Consider the following 20,015-nt stretch of genomic DNA (forward strand, 5'->3'; position numbering starts at 1 on the left):
CTGTAAAAGGGCTGCCGCTCTCTGTTCTCTTCTGCAGTTTCAAAACTGTAATGGAGAATGACTTGGGAAGTTTTTCCGCAGCTCCTTGGCTGGGTATTGTGGCTGAGTTGTCTCGGGGATAGGATCACTTCTAGTTCCTCTCACTGTTATAGAAACAAGAGGCAAACAATTGGATCTGAGGCTATATATATTTATCCAGGTCAGACCCTGTATCACATGGGAGTTACACACAACACCGTGATAATATCAGACACCCGAGAGATTAAGAGCATCAGCAGCTGACATCAGGTCCACGGATAAATATTTACAAATGCACTTTGGGGCCTGTCCAAAGGTTGTTTATTCCATTTTGGAAAAGGCTGCACAGCCATGAGGTCCTTGGCCCTATTTCCCAGTGGGCCTCGCACCCCAACTTTGACCCGGGGAAGGGTCCTGGATTCCCGAAACACCGGCACCAGCACCTCTGTAGCTTCCTGCCTATCCATCTCTGTCCCATCTCACTTTCTATCCTTTAATCCCTCAATTCCTTTCCACTTCCAGACTTTCTTCAGTTTCTTTTTTTGTCTGTTTCCTTCTTTCTAGCTCCTTTTCCCTCTCCGGTTTCATGCATTTTATCTTCCTCTCCTTCCCCCTCTCTCCCCATTTGTCTGAGCTCACACTGGGCTGCAGCTGAAACCTTGGCTCCTGGCCATACTCTCTTGGGCTCTGGCTCAGCTGTTCTGTCTCTTTCTGGTGTCTTCCATTGGCAGGGCTGCGCTCGTGTATATAAAGGAGCCGGCGCAGGCTGAGAAGCCAGAGGCAGAAGAGGAGCCGGCGCTGGGCAGACCTTTTCCTGCAGACAGCTGCGCTCTGAGCACTAAAGCCATGGACATCACCATCCATCACCCCTGGATGAGGCGTCCCCCGATGAGCCCCGCGCCCTTTTCCCCCCACCGACTCTTCGATCAGCGGTTTGGGGAGGGGATCCTGGAGACGGACCTGGTCCCCAGCTTCTCTAGCAGCCTCTGCCCCTACTATTACAGGATGCCCAGCATGCAGCTCTCAGCAGAATCTGGCCTCTCAGAGGTAAGGTCCATCTGTCTCTGCTCTCCACCACAGGGCTGGCTCTGCACCCAGCTGGGCTTTATATTCCCTACCAACATTTGGAAGGGAAAATCTGCATTGAATGTGGTTCAAAATCTGACCTCCCAGACCTATAATCTGTGAAATGATAACAGTATTCAGCCTCTGGGGAAGGGGGTTGAGAGTAAAAGATCAAATTCCCTCTTGCTCAGCTGTAAAGTCCATTTTCCTTCTGCATGAATACTGCAGCATATCTCAACATTATGGAACAACATGGGGATGAAAACTCCTCACTCACGCAGCATCACCATACCAGAGCCCTGTGCAGTGTCTGCACACCCCAGAGGAAGGGAGCTCCTCACTCACCCGCCATCCTGTATCTGAGCCTGGTGCAGTGTCTGCACACCCCAGAGGAAGGGAGCTCCTCACTCACCCGCCATCCTGTATCAGAGCCCTGTGCAGTGTCTGCACACCCCAGAGGAAGGGAGCTCCTCACCCGCCATCCTGTATCTGAGCCCTGTGCAGTGTCTGCACACCTCAGAGGAAGGGAGCTCCTCACCCGCCATCCTGTATCAGAGCCCTGTGCAGTGTCTGCACACCCCAGAGGAAGGGAGCTCCTCACCCGCCATCCTGTATCAGAGCCCTGTGCAGTGTCTGCACACCTCAGAGGAAGGGAGCTCCTCACCCGCCATCCTGTATCTGAGCCTTGTGCAGTGTCTGCACACCCCAGAGGAAGGGAGCTCCTCACCCGCCATCCTGTATCAGAGCCCTGTGCAGTGTCTGCACACCTCAGAGGAAGGGAGCTCCTCACCCGCCATCCTGTATCTGAGCCTTGTGCAGTGTCTGCACACCCCAGAGGAAGGGAGCTCCTCACCCGCCATCCTGTATCAGAGCCCTGTGCAGTGTCTGCACACCCCAGAGGAAGGGAGCTCCTCACCCGCCATCCTGTATCTGAGCCTTGTGCAGTGTCTGCACACCCCAGAGGAAGGGAGCTCCTCACTCACCCGCCATCCTGTATCAGAGCCCTGTGCAGTGTCTGCACACCCCAGAGGAAGGGAGCTCCTCACCCGCCATCCTGTATCAGAGCCCTGTGCAGTGTCTGCACACCCCAGAGGAAGGGAGCTCCTCACTCACCCGCCATCCTGTATCAGAGCCCTGTGCAGTGTCTGCACACCCCAGAGGAAGGGAGCTCCTCACCCGCCATCCTGTATCTGAGCCTTGTGCAGTGTCTGCACACCCCAGAGGAAGGGAGCTCCTCACCCGCCATCCTGTATCAGAGCCCTGTGCAGTGTCTGCACACCCCAGAGGAAGGGAGCTCCTCACTCACCCGCCATCCTGTATCAGAGCCCTGTGCAGTGTCTGCACACCCCAGAGGAAGGGAGCTCCTCACTCACCCGCCATCCTGTATCAGAGCCCTGTGCAGTGTCTGCACACCCCAGAGGAAGGGAGCTCCTCACCCGCCATCCTGTATCAGAGCCCTGCGCAGTGTCTGCACACCCCAGAGGAAGGGAGCTCCTCACTCACCCGCCATCCTGTATCAGAGCCTTGTGCAGTGTTTTAAAAGTAGTAAATCATCAGAAATTGTACTTGGACAGGCTCGGTGTGCTATACGCTGCCATGGGGCAGACCTGTTCCCTGGGCCAGCTGGGGCTAAAGATGCTGCAGAGGGAGCGTTCACAGTCCCTAGAGGAAGGGATTCTCAGCCGTTGCTCAGTGGTGACACCTACTGGACAGACTCAAGGTGCACACGTACCAGAGGGAGCCATGGTTTGCAGCCCCTAGCCAAAGACTGTCACTGACTTCACTGGGCTCACGTGGGAGGGGGATATAAAAATTGGGGGGGAAAACCCCTGGCAGTTGTGATGATGGCTCATTTTGATTGAGACACAAAACCTAGAGATTCTTTTAAGATCAGAGCATTGTCATAATATTCCTCATAGGCTCACAAAGGATCGGATTCACTTAAACTATTTTCTCGTAGTCACAGAATGAGAGAAAATTCTTATTGAATCAGGCCTTAGATGTGACTGGCCCATGTTAGTTCCACTATGACAATGACATCATGCACACGGCATGGACAGAGATCACTGTGTGTCACAGCTTCAGGGGAGCATCTTAAAGAAATATAGCAAACATCTGTGAAATCATTATGATGGGATGCTCTACTGTTACTTCGAAAATGGACTTTAGAAACTTTATAAAGTAGATGGGGGAGACAAATTTCTCTTTATAAATTGTCATCTTTGAGGAAAACAACATTACACCTCATAATGTGGTATAGTTTCCTCCTTTTTGTTTTCCCTTTTTCTCACCTCATCCTTTCCCATCTCTTCATATTCTCCTGTCCTCATTTCTCTAGCTCTATTCCCCTTTCTCTCATTACTGAGGAGGATGTCTTCGAAGGCGATGATTCAGAGGAATTAAAGCAAATAACTGTGAAACTGGAAAATATAACAGAGCAACTTAACAAACTAAAGATTAACAAATCACCAGGACTGGATGGTATTCACCCAAGAATTCTAAAAGAACTCAAATAAGAAAATTCAGACCTGTTACTAGCAATCTGGAACCTATCATTAAAGTCCGACAGAGTTCCTGAAGACCAAAGGGTGGCCAATGTAATGTTAATTTTAGAAAGGGCTCCAGAAGTGATCTGGAAAACTATAGCCCAGTGATTCTGATGCCAGTGCCAGGCAAAATGGTAGAAGCTTTTAGTAAAAATACAGTTACTGGACATATGGCTAGACATGACTTAATGGAGAAGAGCCAACATGGAATTAGCAAAGGGAAGACTTGTATTACCAATCTTAGGGGTTTTTTTTAAGGTTTTAATAAACCTGTCAGTATATTGTATCTGGATTTTCAGAAGGCATTTGAAAAGCTCCTTCATGACAGAACTCCTCAGAAAATTAAAAGGTCATGGGCTAGGAGGCAATGCTCTACTGTATATTGGTAACTGGTTAAAAAACAGGAAACAGAGAGTTGGACTAAATGGCCAGTTTTCACCATGGCAAGAGGTGAATAACAGCGTGCCCCAGAGATCTGTACAGGGACAAAGGAGCTACGAGTGAGATGATCAGATTTAATTATTTAAAGTAGTTAAAATACAAGAGGATTGTGAGGAACTGCAGAAGGATCTTGCGAGACTGGGAAACTGGGCTTCTAAATGGCAGATTAAATTTATTAATGTGAATACGGGCAAAGTGATGCCCATAAGGAACAAAATCCTAACTCCTATGTGCACAAGGCTCGGTTCTGTATTGGGAGTCACCACCCAGGAAAAGGATCACACATGTCCTGGGGGAAAACCCGAAACCTTCAGCTCAGTGAGTGGCAACAGCCAAAAAAAAAAAAAAAGGCAAATAGAATGTTAGGAATGATTTGGAAAAGAATGAAGAATAAAAGAGAGAATATCATAATGCTTTTGTACTGGGCACAGTTCTGGTCACCCCATCTCAAAAAAAGCTAAAGCAGAATTAGAAAAGGTGCAGAGAAGGGCAACCAAATGATAAAGGGGATGGAATAGCTCCCATATGAAAAACTGGTGAACAAGTTAAGGTCTCTTCCGCCTGTAGAAGAGTGGCTATGATAGAGCTTTATAAAATCATGAGGGAGGAGGAAGTAGGTAACAGGAATGGTTTGTTTTTTTCCCCAGGATTAGAGGACATTCTGCGAAACAGATTTAAATGAAATGTTCAAAGTTTTTTTCCCAGTCGGCAAGCAGTTGGTTATGGAATTTGATGCCGGAGGTTGTGGTCAAGGCAAGTAGAAGAGTTGAGTTTACACAATGCTTAGACAAGTGTCTGGGGGACAGAGCCAGAAACATTTATAATACAGATAGACTTGGGCATCTATCAGAGGGGCTAAGACTGTGCTGAAATTCAGAGCACTAAAAAAAATAAATAAATAAAATGTAGCTCATGATGCAATAGGCAAATGGTATTCTACTGCACCAAGAGTTAAAAATGTGTTCAAACACAAACATGTGCCCACAATCCCAAGTTACAATGTGCATGTAGCACAGGCCGATCACACATTTTAACTCAGGTGGGTGTCAGACAGGATTCATGCACACAAAACAGGATTTATGCTTGTTTTATGCTTGTGAAATATGATTTATGCACAAAAAAGGTTTCAGTGCAGAAAAATTGTTTTGTGCACATAAATTATATTTATGTGCACAAAACATGTTTCCTGTGTATACAATCCAGACTGCAGGTCCTGGCACCAGAACTCCAGTTTCTGCCCACAGACTGACACTGGCATCAGAAACTTTACCCCACCTCTGATCAGGAATACAATTCCCAGCATTAATCCAGCAGCCTTCTCTGCATTTGGGGCAATAGCTAATGCCTTCCTTAGCATGGGATTTCCATGTCAGGGGGATGAGCAGTGCATATAATTCTCTATGTACATTTTTTGTGCAAAAACCTCCTTGCTCCTGCGGAAGTACAGTTTGCACACAAAAAATGTGCGCTCAACCGAGGGTAAAACTGTGCTTACCGAGGGTGAAACTGTGCCTAGGGCTGGTGCTTTCATTAGGAAAACTAGGTGATCACCTAGAGGACCAAATTTTGGGAGCTGCAAAATCCTGCCAGCACAAGCCCCAGCTGATGCTGTGCCGGAGCTAATCTCATCAAAGAGAGTGCAGTGCTGGGGTCACGTCCACTGCTAGGAGGAAACGCTGTGCTGGAGCTGCCACCAGCAGGTAAGTTGGGGGTCCATGCCCAGGGCACCACTTACTCTCGCACCAATATCTGCTAGGTTCCTTGCAAGTGAGCCAGGCTGGCCTCCGTTGGGAAAGGAGATGCAGGTCTCTCTCTCTCTCAGTAGGGCATTTCTATGTTCTTATTCATTCAGCTGCTCTCTCTCTGCCGTAGGTGAAGCTGGATAAGGACAAGTTCTCGGTCCTGCTGGACGTGAAGCACTTCTCGCCAGAGGAAGTCACTGTGAAGGTGGTGGGAGACCACGTGGAGGTGCACGCCAAGCATGAGGAGAGACAGGTGCGGAGGATCACGGACACCTCACATACATAGTTACCCGTCCGCAAAGAAGGAGCTTGAGTTGCTTCCCATCGCCCGCACCACTGCCTGCTCCTGCTTGCATTCTGTTATCTCTGACTGCCAGAATATTCCAGACCTGCAGATATATTTCCTCACCTGTCCTTCGTTAATTTCATCCAATGACTTACTCTTTCACAATATTTGCTTTTTTTTCCCCCTCCCCCGCCTCACAGGATGAACATGGCTTCATTTCCCGCGAGTTCCACCGACGCTACCTGATCCCCACAGTGGTGAACCCCTCCGCCATCACCTCCGCCCTGTCCCCCGAGGGGGTCCTTTCCGTCGTCGCCCCAACCACCCAGGCGGCAAAGCCCGAAGAACGCACCATCCCCATCGTGCGCTCAGACAAGCCGGCTGTGGCTGACAAGTGAGGGGCGTCCTGAGGAGAGAAAGCGAGGACTCCAGAGGCTCCTGCAGCTCTTCAGTACCCACACCTTCCCAGTCCCTTACTCCCTGCCCAGCTCACAACACTGCAGGTTTTTTGTTCCTTCCAAATCCGAGAAAGTTGCCGTTTGTCGGCCATGACTAAAGTCCAGCAGGCCCGAATTACTCAAAGATGCCATCCTGGGCCGCTTGATGTCTCTCTCTGTCCCCTCTGTCTCCTCCTCCTCCTTTATTCCCTTCAATCACGACTTCTCTGCCCTGCACCTTGCTTTTCAGTGTCCTCCTCCCCTCTTTTCCAGTCTCTGCCTTCTCCAGGGCCCATCAGCCCAGCTTCTCTTCATCCATTTTAACTATTTTTGCCCCCTCTATGCCTCTGTGTTTAGGCTGTAACCCCCCCAAAAGTCAGGGGGCCTGATTTTCATTGTTGGCACTAGTCAAGAGCTCTATTTCCCTTCTTACTCATAATATCGAGACACTGGTCAGAGACAAAACTAGAGATATGTCATTTCTCCCAAGACCTGAATAACGTAGTGAAAACCCCTGCAAAGCTCACTAAAATGAGTTACTGCCGGACTTGTAGGGAGCATCAAATGAAGCTTAGGTACGGGCAGGTTGGTAAACCTGGAGTTCAAATGATCCAGCTGCCACTCACTGTGTGACCTAACCATCCTGTATGCTACCTTAGATTGTAAGCTCTTGGGGGCAGGGACACTCATCAAATGAATGATTTCAGACAGAGCCATGCCTGCTGACAGATGTTGCGCACATTATTATTACACATTTTCTACATCAGCTGCAGGATCTGCACTGCCACTGCATCCGGCCCAAGATGCTTAGCTTGGGAAGCCCTAAAGCAGCAAACATCACCTGCAGCACTCGGAGGATCTAATCCTAACAGTGACATCAGCCCCCTTCTCTCATCTGGAAAAATAATTCAATTAAAAAAAATCTAAGTTTCTATTGTAAAAACTTCTCAAATTGTGGTAACAAATTTATAATGAAAACTGATGGAAGTGGTGGAACGAACCGCGATCCATTTCTGTGTGCTTGCATCAAGCCTGGTGTTTATGCAAAGGGCGATGGAAACATGGAGCGGCCACCGAATAAAAGCCATGGAGGCAAAGCTACAAGATTCAGTGAGGCCTGGGATGGACACAGATCCTCCTCAGCAAAGAGAGAGGGAGCAGTAAAGCTTGGGACAGACCAAGAGGGAAGGAAGGGTAAAGCCTATAGCGGGCACAGAGGATCCTCAGAGAACAAGGAGTAAAGCCTGGAGTGGATACAGAGGATCCTCAGTGAAGGAGAGGAAGGGGTAAAGCCTGGGGTGGATACAGAGGATCCTCAGTGAAGGAGAGGAAGGGGTAAAGCCTGGGGTGGATACAGAGGATCCTCAGTGAAGAAGGGGTAAAGCCTGGGGTGGATACAGAGGATCCTCAGTGAAGGAGAGGAAAGGGTAAAGCCTGGGGTGGATACAGAGGATCCTCAGTGAAGGAGAGGAAGGGGTAAAGCCTGGGGTGGATACAGAGGATCCTCAATCAAGGAGAGGGAGGGGTAAAGCCTGGGGTGGATACAGAGGATCCTCAGTGAAGGAGAGGAAGGGGTAAAGCCTGGGGTGGATACAGAGGATCCTCAGTGAAGGAGAGGAAGGGGTAAAGCCTGGGGTGGATACAGAGGATCCTCAGTGAAGAAGAGGAAGGGGTAAAGCCTGGGGTGGATACAGAGTATCCTCAGTGAAGAAGGGGTAAAGCCTGGGGTGGATACAGAGGATCCTCAGTGAAGGAGAGGAAGGGGTAAAGCCTGGGGTGGATACAGAGGATCCTCAATGAAGGAGAGGGAGGGGTAAAGCCTGGGGTGGATACAGAGGATCCTCAGTGAAGAAGAGGAAGGGGTAAAGCCTGGGGTGGATACAGAGGATCCTCAGTGAAGAAGAGGAAGGGGTAAAGCCTGGGGTGGATACAGAGGATCCTCAGTGAAGAAGGGGTAAAGCCTGGGGTGGATACAGAGGATCCTCAGTGAAGGAGAGGAAGGGGGTAAAGCCTGGGGTGGATACAGAGGATCCTCAGTGAAGAAGAGGAAGGGGTAAAGCCTGGGGTGGATACAGAGTATCCTCAGTGAAGGAGAGGAAGGGGGTAAAGCCTGGGGTGGATACAGAGGATCCTCAGTGAAGAAGAGGAAGGGGTAAAGCCTGGGGTGGATACAGAGGATCCTCAGTGAAGGAGAGGAAGGGGGTAAAGCCTGGGGTGGATACAGAGGATCCTCAGTGAAGAAGAGGAAGGGGTAAAGCCTGGGGTGGATACAGAGGATCCTCAGTGAAGGAGAGGAAGGGGGTAAAGCCTGGGGTGGATACAGAGGATCCTCAGTGAAGGAGAGGAAGGGGTAAAGCCTGGAGTGGATAGAGAGGATCCTCAGTGAAGGAGAGGAAGGGGGTAAAGCCTGGAGTGGATACAGAGGATCCTCAGTGAAGGAGAGGAAGGGGTAAAGCCTGGAGTGGATACAGAGGATCCTCAGTGAAGGAGAGGGAGGGGTAAAGCCTGGAGTGGATACAGAGGATCCTCAGTGAAGGAGAGGAAGGGGGTAAAGCCTGGGGTGGATACAGAGGATCCTCAGTGAAGAAGAGGAAGGGGTAAAGCCTGGGGTGGATACAGAGTATCCTCAGTGAAGAAGAGGCAGGGGTAAAGCCTGGGGTGGATACAGAGTATCCTCAGTGAAGAAGAGGCAGGGGTAAAGCCTGGGGTGGATACAGAGGATCCTCAATGAAGGAGAGGGAGGGGTAAAGCCTGGGGTGGATACAGAGGATCCTCAGTGAAGGAGAGGAAGGGGGTAAAGCCTGGGGTGGATACAGAGGATCCTCAGTGAAGGAGAGGAAGGGGTAAAGCCTGGGGTGGATACAGAGGATCCTCAGTGAAGAAGAAGAAGGTGGTAAAGCCTGGGGTGGATACAGAGGATCCTCGGCGAAGGGGAGGCAGGGGTAAAGCCTGGGGTGGATACAGAGGATCCTCAGTGAAGGAGAGGAAGGGGTAAAGCCTGGAGTGGATACAGAGGATCCTCAGTGAAGAAGAAGAAGGTGGTAAAGCCTGGTGTGGATACAGAGGATCCTCAGTGAAGGAGAGGAAGGGGTAAAGCCTGGAATGGGCACAGAAGACCCTTGATGAAGGAATAATGCTGGGATGGGCATTGAAGATCCTCAAAGAAGAAGAAGGAGAGTTAATATCTGGTACAGACACAGTGGATCCCCAATGATGGGGAGCGAGGGGTTGAGCCCTGGGCAGTCACAGGGGATTCTCAGTAGTGGGAGAATGAACTGCAAAGCCTGGTGTGGGCACAGAGGATCCTTAGCTGTGAGGGAGTGAGGGGTAAAGCCTGGGATAAGCACAGAGGATCCTTAGCTGTGGGGGAGTGAGGGGTAAAGCCTGGGATAAGCACAGAGGATCCTTAGCTGTGGGGGGAGTGAGGGGTAAAGCCTGGGATAAGCACAGAGGATCCTTAGCTGTGGGGGAGTGAGGGGTAAAGCCTGGGATAAGCACAGAGGATCCTTAGCTGTGAGGGAGTGAGGGGTAAAGCCTGGGATAAGCACAGAGGATCCTTAGCTGGGAGGGAGTGAGAGGTAAAGCCTGGGATAAGCACAGAGGATCCTTAGCTGTGAGGGAGTGAGAGGTAAAGCCTGGGATAAGCACAGAGGATCCTTAGCTGTGAGGGAGTGAGAGGTAAAGCCTGGGATAAGCACAGAGGATCCTTAGCTGTGGGGGAGTGAGGGGTAAAGCCTGGGATAAGCACAGAGGATCCTTAGCTGTGAGGGAGTGAGGGGTAAAGCCTGGGATAAGCACAGAGGATCCTTAGCTGTGGGGGAGTGAGGGGTAAAGCCTGGGATAAGCACAGAGGATCCTTAGCTGTGGGGGAGTGAGGGGTAAAGCCTGGGATAAGCTCAGAGGATCCTTAGCTGTGGGGGAGTGAGAGGTAAAGCCTGGGATAAGCACAGAGGATCCTTAGCTGTGAGGGAGTGAGGGGTAAAGCCTGGGATAAGCACAGAGGATCCTTAGCTGTGGGGGAGTGAGGGGTAAAGCCTGGGATAAGCTCAGAGGATCCTTAGCTGTGGGGGAGTGAGAGGTAAAGCCTGGGATAAGCACAGAGGATCCTTAGCTGTGAGGGAGTGAGGGAGTGAGGGGTAAAGCCGGGGATAAGCACAGAGGATCCTTAGCTGTGAGGGAGTGAGGGGTAAAGCCTGGGTTAAGCACAGAGGATCCTTAGCTATGGGGGAGTGAGGGGTAAAGCCTGGGATAAGCACAGAGGATCCTTAGCTGTGAGGGAGTGAGAGGTAAAGCCTGGGATAAGCGCAGAGGATCCTTAGCTGTGAGGGAGTGAGAGGTAAAGCCTGGGATAAGCACAGAGGATCCTTAGCTGTGGGGGAGTGAGAGGTAAAGCCTGGGATAAGCACAGAGGATCCTTAGCTGTGGGGGAGTGAGGGGTAAAGCCTGGGATAAGCGCAGAGGATCCTTAGCTGTGGGGGAGTGAGGGGTAAAGCCTGGGATAAGCTCAGAGGATCCTTAGCTGTGGGGAGTGAGAGGTAAAGCCTGGGATAAGCACAGAGGATCCTTACCTGTGGGGGAGTGAGGGGTAAAGCCTGGGATAAGCGCAGAGGATCCTTAGCTGTGGGGGAGTGAGAGGTAAAGCCTGGGATAAGCTCAGAGGATCCTTAGCTGTGGGGAGTGAGAGGTAAAGCCTGGGATAAGCACAGAGGATCCTTAGCTGTGGGGGAGTGAGGGGTAAAGCCTGGGATAAGCACAGAGGATCCTTAGCTGTGAGGGAGTGAGAGGTAAAGCCTGGGATAAGCACAGAGGATCCTTAGCTGTGGGGAGTGAGAGGTAAAGCCTGGGATAAGCGCAGAGGATCCTTAGCTGTGGGGGAGTGAGGGGTAAAGCCTGGGATAAGCACAGAGGATCCTTAGCTGTGAGGGAGTGAGGGGTAAAGCCTGGGATAAGCACAGAGGATCCTTAGCTGTGAGGGAGTGAGAGGTAAAGCCTGGGATAAGCACAGAGGATCCTTAGCTGTGAGGGAGTGAGAGGTAATGCCTGGGGATAAGCACAGAGGATCCTTAGCTGTGGGGGAGTGAGGGGTAAAGCCTGGGATAAGCGCAGAGGATCCTTAGCTGTGGGGGAGTGAGGGGTAAAGCCTGGGATAAGCGCAGAGGATCCTTAGCTGTGGGGGAGTGAGGGGTAAAGCCTGGGATAAGCACAGAGGATCCTTAGCTGTGGGGGAGTGATGGGTAAAGCCTGGGATAAGCACAGAGGATCCTTAGCTGTGAGGGAGTGAGAGGTAAAGCCTGGGACAAGCACAGAGGATCCTTAGCTGTGAGGGAGTGAGAGGTAAAGCCTGGGATAAGCACAGAGGATCCTTAGCTGTGGGGGAGTGATGGGTAAAGCCTGGGATAAGCACAGAGGATCCTTAGCTGTGAGGGAGTGAGAGGTAAAGCCTGGGATAAGCACAGAGGATCCTTAGCTGTGAGGGAGTGAGAGGTAAAGCCTGGGATAAGCACAGAGGATACTTAGCTGTGGGGGAGTGAGGGGTAAAGCCTGGGATAAGCACAGAGGATCCTTAGCTGTGGGGGAGTGAGAGGTAAAGCCTGGGATAAGCACAGAGGATCCTTAGCTGTGAGGGAGTGAGGGGTAAAGCCTGGGATAAGCACAGGGGATCCTTAGCTGTGAGGGAGTGAGGGGTAAAGCCTGGGATAAGCACAGAGGATCCTTAGCTGTGGGGGAGTGAGAGATAAAGCCTGGGATAAGCACAGAGGATCCTTAGCTGTGGGGGAGTGAGGGGTAAAGCCTGGGATAAGCACAGAGGATCCTTAGCTGTGAGGGAGTGAGGGGTAAAGCCTGGGATAAGCACAGAGGATCCTTAGCTGTGAGGGAGTCAGGGGTAAAGCCTGGGATAAGCACAGAGGATCCTTAGCTGTGAGGGAGTGAGGGGTAAAGCCTGGGATAAGCACAGAGGATCCTTAGCTGTGAGGGAGTGAGGGGTAAAGCCTGGGATAAGCACAGAGGATCCTTAGCTGTGAGGGAGTGAGGGGTAAAGCCTGGGATAAGCACAGAGGATCCTTAGCTGTGAGGGGTAAAGCCTGGGATAAGCACAGAGGATCCTTAGCTGTGAGGGAGTCAGGGGTAAAGCCTGGGATAAGCACAGAGGATCCTTAGCTGTGAGGGAGTGAGGGGTAAAGCCTGGGATAAGCACAGAGGATCCTTAGCTGTGAGGGAGTGAGGGGTAAAGCCTGGGATAAGCACAGAGGATCCTTAGCTGTGGGGGAGTGAGAGGTAAAGCCTGGGATAAGCACAGAGGATCCTTAGCTGTGAGGGAGTGAGGGGTAAAGCCTGGGATAAGCACAGAGGATCCTTAGCTGTGGGGGAGTGAGAGGTAAACCCTGGGATAAGCACAGAGGATCCTTAGCTGTGGGGGAGTGAGGGGTAAAGCCTGGGATAAGCACAGAGGATCCTTAGCTGTGAGGGAGTGAGAGGTAAAGCCTGGGATAAGCACAGAGGATCCTTAGCTGTGAGGGAGTGAGGGGTAAAGCCTGGGATAAGCACAGAGGATCCTTAGCTGTGGGGGAGTGAGAGGTAAACCCTGGGATAAGCACAGAGGATCCTTAGCTGTGGGGGAGTGAGGGGTAAAGCCTGGGATAAGCACAGAGGATCCTTAGCTGTGAGGGAGTGAGAGGTAAAGCCTGGGATAAGCACAGAGGATCCTTAGCTGTGGGGGAGTGAGGGGTAAAGCCTGGGATAAGCACAGAGGATCCTTAGCTGTGGGGGAGTGAGAGGTAAAGCCTGGGATAAGCACAGAGGATCCTTAGCTGTGGGGGAGTGAGGGGTAAAGCCTGAGATAAGCACAGAGGATCCTTAGCTGTGGGGGAGTGAGAGGTAAAGCCTGGGATAAGCACAGAGGATCCTTAGCTGTGGGGGAGTGAGAGGTAAAGCCTGGGATAAGCACAGAGGATCCTTAGCTGTGGGGGAGTGAGGGGTAAAGCCTGGGATAAGCACAGAGGATCCTTAGCTGTGAGGGAGTGAGAGGTAAAGCCTGGGACAGGCACAGAGGATCCTTAGCTGTGGGGGAGTGAGGGGTAAAGCCTGGGATAAGCACAGAGGATCCTTAGCTGTGAGGGAGTGAGGGGTAAAGCCTGGGATAAGCACAGAGGATCCTTAGCTGTGAGGGAGTGAGGGGTAAAGCCTGGGATAAGCACAGAGGATCCTTAGCTGTGAGGGAGTGAGGGGTAAAGCCTGGGATAAGCACAGAGGATCCTTAGCTGTGAGGGAGTGAGGGGTAAAGCCTGGGATAAGCACAGAGGATCCTTAGCTGTGAGGGAGTGAGGGGTAAAGCCTGGGATAAGCACAGAGGATCCTTAGCTGTGGGGGAGTGAGAGGTAAAGCCTGGGATAAGCACAGAGGATCCTTAGCTGTGGGGGAGTGAGGGGTAAAGCCTGGGATAAGCACAGAGGATCCTTAGCTGTGAGGGAGTGAGAGGTAAAGCCTGAGATAAGCACAGAGGATCCTTAGCTGTGAGGGAGTGAGGGGTAAAGCCTGGGATAAGCACAGAGGATCCTTAGCTGTGGGGGAGTGAGGGGTAAAGCCTGGGATAAGCACAGAGGATCCTTAGCTGTGGGGGGAGTGAGGGGTAAAGCCTGGGATAAGCACAGAGGATCCTTAGCTGTGGGGGAGTGAGAGGTAAAGCCTGGGATAAGCACAGAGGATCCTTAGCTGTGGGGGAGTGAGGGGTAAAGCCTGGGATAAGCACAGAGGATCCCCAGCAGTGGGGAGTGAGGGGTAAAGTGTGGCACAGAGTATTTTCAGTGGTGGGGGAGTGAGAGGTAAATCCAGAGATCTGGACTGCAGTAGAAAGGGCCAGAAGCTTTGCTTTCCATTCCCCCTGAGATGGTTGTGGATTAGTCAGGGGGAGGGAGGAGGAGGAGGGTAGCAGAATGCCGCACTGCAATACGTTCACTCTCGCACTCTCTCCCACACATACTCAGTCTTTACCGCTCACACAAATGACTTTCCCTCCTGCACCCCACACACACTCACTTTTTCTCTCCTCAGCCCGCACCCATTTCTGCTTCGGGTCGGTGTTGACCCATGGGATTTCCTCCTCTTTCTTCCGTCTGTGCAGGTCCACCCTGCCCCTGCTCCTTCCATATACACGGGTCCTGCTGACTTGCTCTTCTGGGATCTATGCGGGCCACTTCAACAGCAGCAGCAAGAGTTTCCCCCCCCCGACCTGGCAATTTCTTCAGAATTTCAGAGCCTCCAGGCCAAATCCAGAGGTTCCCGAGATACAAGGAATGGGCAGACACTGCTCGGGCTCGGTGGTCTTTGTCAGGCTCCTAATTCTATGCTGGTGAGAGTCGGGGGCCAGATTCAGGCACTGGGGGAGAGAGGAGGAGGTTGCACTCTGAGTCCCAGCAATCATTGCAGGGTGCAGGGCCACGGCCCAGATCTTCCTGTGTCCATCTCCTTAATGCCTGGTCCTGCCAACGATTTCTTCTTTATCTGGGCCACAGCACGGGGCGCTCTGTGACTCAACATAGGAGCTCACAAGAACAAGGGTGCTTTGCCAAACAAAAAACAAAAAACAAGACTAAACAAATTCCTTATTAATCTTATGTATTCATTTATTTTATATTTCTTGCAGTTTATAAATGCACAAATACATCATGTAAAAAGCAGATACAAAAATATCAGATCTAATCATGTAATCCAATAAAACTCAATGTATTCTTTCACTTGTCCTCTTTGCGGAAATCCAGAAATCATCATAATTACAATAAAATAGCATTAATCATCAGAACCTGTGCAGAGCAGAGCTGGGACAATTCACATTACAACCAACATGAAAAAAAAAATTCAAATTCTGGTGTCATCTCAACAAAAAATATCCTTCCACTGCTAAACACTTTGTGAAGCAACACAATCTCCTGCAAAGAAAGGCAGGTCTCGAAGCTTTCCCTACGATACAGTCCCAGCACTGACTCTCAGGACTCATGACAAAGCAGGCCCTAGGATATGAATACAGGCCGGACTGCTACAAATCCCTACAGAGAAATAAAACACTAGCAGCAATACTGCACCTCAGTCACACACGGGCAGAACACCAACTGACCCTTACCTAATATAGAAATAAGGAACTTCAAATTAGGAACAGAAACAGGCAGACAAAACCAAAATGAAAAGCTTGAGAAACCAGACTCTGAACAGTGCAATACTGAAGAAAGAGCCAAACACAAAAATTGTGAAATGCACAAGCCCAAGGAAGGCATATTCCAATTGCTAAAATCTCAATGTATATATATACACATATTTTAACCTTTGTTGTCTGATCTTTTTATTTTTCGAATCAGTTGGTCCCAGTCTCTTTTTTCCACTTCCCCTTGTCAGACTTTTCCTAATTCTTTCTCCATTGTCACGCTTCTTTATTTCTTCTCCGTCCCCCACACAAACTCTCACTCACGCACTCAGGCTCCCATTCTTTCACACACAAACACCCACACGCTGGCTCCCATTCTTTCACACACAAACACCCACACTTGGATTCCCATTCTTTCACACACAAACACCCACACGCTGGCTCCCATTCTTTCGCACACAAACACCCACACTTGGATTCCCATTCTTTCACACACAAACACCCAAACTTGGATTCCCTTTCTTTCACACACAAATACCCACACCCAGGCTCCCATTTTCATGCACAAACACCTACACTCAAGCTCCCATTTTCATATGCATGCACCAGGCCCCACCAACAAACCTCTTCTTCTGCCACCTCAGGGATGGGCTCCCACCATGGCTTTACTCTGGCGAGTCTTCTTCACTGCCACGGGGATGGGCTCTCATGGCAGCCTTGCTTCAGCAGGGCCGGACTTCCTCTTTGCTGCCACTGGAATGAGCTCCCATGGTGGCTTTGCTTCAGCTGGGCCGGACTTCTTCTTCACCACCATGGGATGAGCTTCCATGGCGGCCTTGCTTCAATGGAGCCGGACTTCTTTGCCACCTTGGGATGAGCTTCCATGGCGGCCTTGCTTCAATGGAACCGGACTTCTTCTTCACCACCATGGGATGAGCTTCCATGGCGGCCTTGCTTCAATGGAGCCGGACTTCTTCGCCACCTTGGGATGAGCTTCCATGCGGCCTTGCTTCAATGGAGCTGGACTTCTTCGCCACCATGGGACGACTTCCATGGCGGCCTTGCTTCAATGGGGCCGGACTTCCTTTACGCCACCAAGGGGATGAGCTCCTGTGGTGGCCTTGCTTCGGCGGGGGTTGGACTTCTTTGCTGTCGTTGGGATGGGATCCCATGATGGCATTACTCCAACAGACAGCCTTGGTTGGGCGCACCCAAGACCAAAGCGGCAGGCCATGGCCCACCCGTGGCTATGCCATTGGTACATCAGCCAATCAAAGGTGACAGGAACATGAATCCCGCCCAAAAACACACGAGTTGGAACAAAAATAGCCCAATAAGCTACCTGTGAGTGAAAAAAAAAATCACTAAAAAAACAAGCCCAAACTGTCACAGACCCTGCGGTGCTCTGCCCCTCTCAAAGGTTTCCATGGTAACAGGAAGTCTGTGTTGGAGTAGGGGGCAAAGTCACTATGGGGTCTGTGAGCATGCCTGCCGCCTCCCAGGCCCTGCACGGAGTTTAGGAAGTCATTGGGTTTGTTTGGTTAAAGAGGGAATAGTCAACAGGCCCAGATGGTGGCAGATTTGGCAAAGCTCTGGCACCTATCAAAATCTGGTGAGGCAGTTGCGTTTGCCTATGGGCCTGGTGAGCCCATTTCTACTCTCCGCATTCAGGACTTGCCAACCACACAATGCAGTTAGTAAAGCTGTGTTTAAAAAAGGATTGGATAACCGAGGTGATGTATATCTATACGTGCCGCGGTATATAAAAATCACTAAATAAATAAATAAATAAATAACTAAGTTCTTGGAGGAGAAGTCCATTACCTGCTATTAAGTTCACTTAGAGAATAGCCACTGCCATTAGCAATGGTTACATGGAATAGACTTAGTTTTTGGGAGCTTGCCAGATTCTTAGGGCCTGGATTGGCCACTGTTGGAAACAGGATGCTGGGCTTGATGGACCCTTGGTCTGACCCAGTATGGCATTTTCTTAAGTTCTCTCCCTTGCTACACTGAGTTCTTCTTTTGCCAGTTTTTGACTGTAATTGAGAAATGGCACCCCAGATCTATCCTGCTAAGCTGTGGGCCACATCTTTCTGTGCTGCCGTCTCTGCATGGTCTGACTTTATCCAGAGTCAGAGGATCTGTGGGCAGGATGCCAGGCTCGGGGGCACGGAGGTGGAATGCATGCTTTCATGCCTATGGATTGTGGGCAGTTTAGAAGAATCTGTTTTGGCTTCGGTTCGATGCTGAAGGAATAATAGATAAGTCTGCAGAGTGTAAGCAGTAGTTATAAACATATTTTGGCTCTGTTTCTTCTTTCCTTTTCATCTTATCAAATTTAATTGCATGCTTATGTCTTTCACTGTGGTTCTGGCTCCATGTTTAACACTATTAACACTATTAACACTATTAACACCTTAACACTATTCAACGCTCAATCACTCTCCAAAAAAATGGACATCCTCAGCGACTACCTCATAGAAGCCAACCCAGATATCTGTGCAGTTACAGAGACATGGCTAAAACTCACAGATACAGTACTCATAAATCAACTGCCCATACAATCTTACGACTTATTCTCCGTCCCAAGACCCAAAAAAAGAGGTGGAGGTCTTCTTCTAGCAGCAAAAAAAGGTCTTAATATTACCTTACAACTTACCAATTCCTCCAACAAACTAGAATTCTCACTCTTTAAATCTGAACATATCCAAATAGCTTTAATCTACGCACCACCAGGAACATTAGAAACGGATCCCTCTCTACTGATAGAACTTATAGCCAAACACATAAACGTCGACAAACCTGCCATAATCCTCGGAGACTTTAATTTACATGTAGATGCCTCTCCACAATCCATCAACTGCCAAACAGTTCTTTCCTCTCTCAACCATTTGGGCTTTACTCAAATTATCAACAGCTCTACCCACAAGGCAGGCCACACTCTGGACCTCATCTTTATTAACGAACCCTTTAATATTCATACCAACCCCATTTGCACACCTGTTCCATGGTCAGACCACAAAGTTATCCACACAACCCTCAATATCAACAACCCACCACCTCAAACTACTAACAAAACCACTATCCACTTCAGGAAACCATGCTTGCCAGACATACTCAGTGAGAAAATGACTGAAGCATTAAAGCAACTAGACCTCACAGACCCAACAACTGCAACTACCTCTTGGTTCAATATTAACAATAAAATTGCAGATCAAATCTGCCCAACTACAACCAAAACCATACAACCTACACTAGACAATAGGAAACCTTGGTTTACACCCGAACTTAAATCCCTTAAACAATCACTTAGAAAAAAAGAACAAAGCTGGAGAAAAAACCCAACCACCTCAACACATGCCATCTATAAATCCCTCCTCAACAACTACAGGAACACAATCCTTAGAACTAAGAAAGAATTCTACAGAGAAAAAATACACCACTTTATATTCGACTCAAAAGCTCTATTCACTTACGTCTCCTCTTTAACCAAACCATCTCCTCCTACTATCCCAGACCACCAAGCTCTCAACAAAGCAAACGAACTAGCCAACTACTTCAAAACAAAAATCACCAACCTTACTCAAACCATCACTTACAACAGCCTTACCCTAACACACCACCTCACATCCCTGCCACAACAAACCACAAGCCTGGATTCTTTCGAGCTCACTTCTTCACTGGAGATTGAAAACACACTCAAAAAATTCAAACCTTCCTCCCACCCATCAGACCCAATACCAACAAATCTCCTCATCGCCATACCAAACACCATCTCAAAACCAATTGCAGAAATTATCAACGCATCCCTTTCTCAAGGTTTAGTTCCTAACCAGTTAAAATTGGCAATACTGAAACCATTACTAAAGAAACCAAACGCCTGCCCTTCAGACCCTGCCAATTTTAGACCCATAGCAAACTTACCACTTATCGCTAAACTGATGGAAAAAATTGTCAACAAGCAACTATCAGATTATTTGGAAGATCATAACATTCTATCCCCAGCCCAATATGGATTCCGAAAACGCTTAAACACCGAATCTCTCTTACTATCTCTCACTGACACAATCCTCGTTAATCTGGAGAATAAACAATCTTACCTGCTTATTCTTCTGGATCTTTCCGCTGCATTTGACACGGTAAAACACTCCACTCTAATAGACCAACTAGCCAACATAGGGATCAAAGGCACAGCCCTTAGATGGTTCCAATCCTTCTTAAGCAACAGATTCTACAAAGTGAGAATAAACAACAAAGAATCACATCCAATCTTAACAGAGCAAGGAGTCCCACAAGGATCATCACTCTCACCTACCCTATTCAATATCTACCTCCTCCCTCTCT

General features: G+C 49.5%; 1 protein-coding gene across 1 annotated transcript; it reads left to right on the forward strand.

The window, feature by feature from the left end:
• Nucleotides 1-781: 781 nt before the first annotated feature.
• On the forward strand, nt 782-7,487 carry LOC115075978 (alpha-crystallin B chain-like). Its single transcript, XM_029576990.1, has 3 exons — nt 782-1,065; nt 5,943-6,065; nt 6,299-7,487. Exons 1-3 carry the CDS (start codon nt 865-867, stop codon nt 6,494-6,496), a joined length of 522 nt encoding a protein of 173 aa, XP_029432850.1. The 5' UTR covers nt 782-864; the 3' UTR covers nt 6,497-7,487.
• The last annotated feature ends 12,528 nt before the right edge of the window (nt 7,488-20,015 follow it).

This window comes from Rhinatrema bivittatum, chromosome 14 (assembly GCF_901001135.1).
Source record: "Rhinatrema bivittatum chromosome 14, aRhiBiv1.1, whole genome shotgun sequence".
NCBI lineage: Eukaryota > Metazoa > Chordata > Amphibia > Gymnophiona > Rhinatrematidae > Rhinatrema > Rhinatrema bivittatum.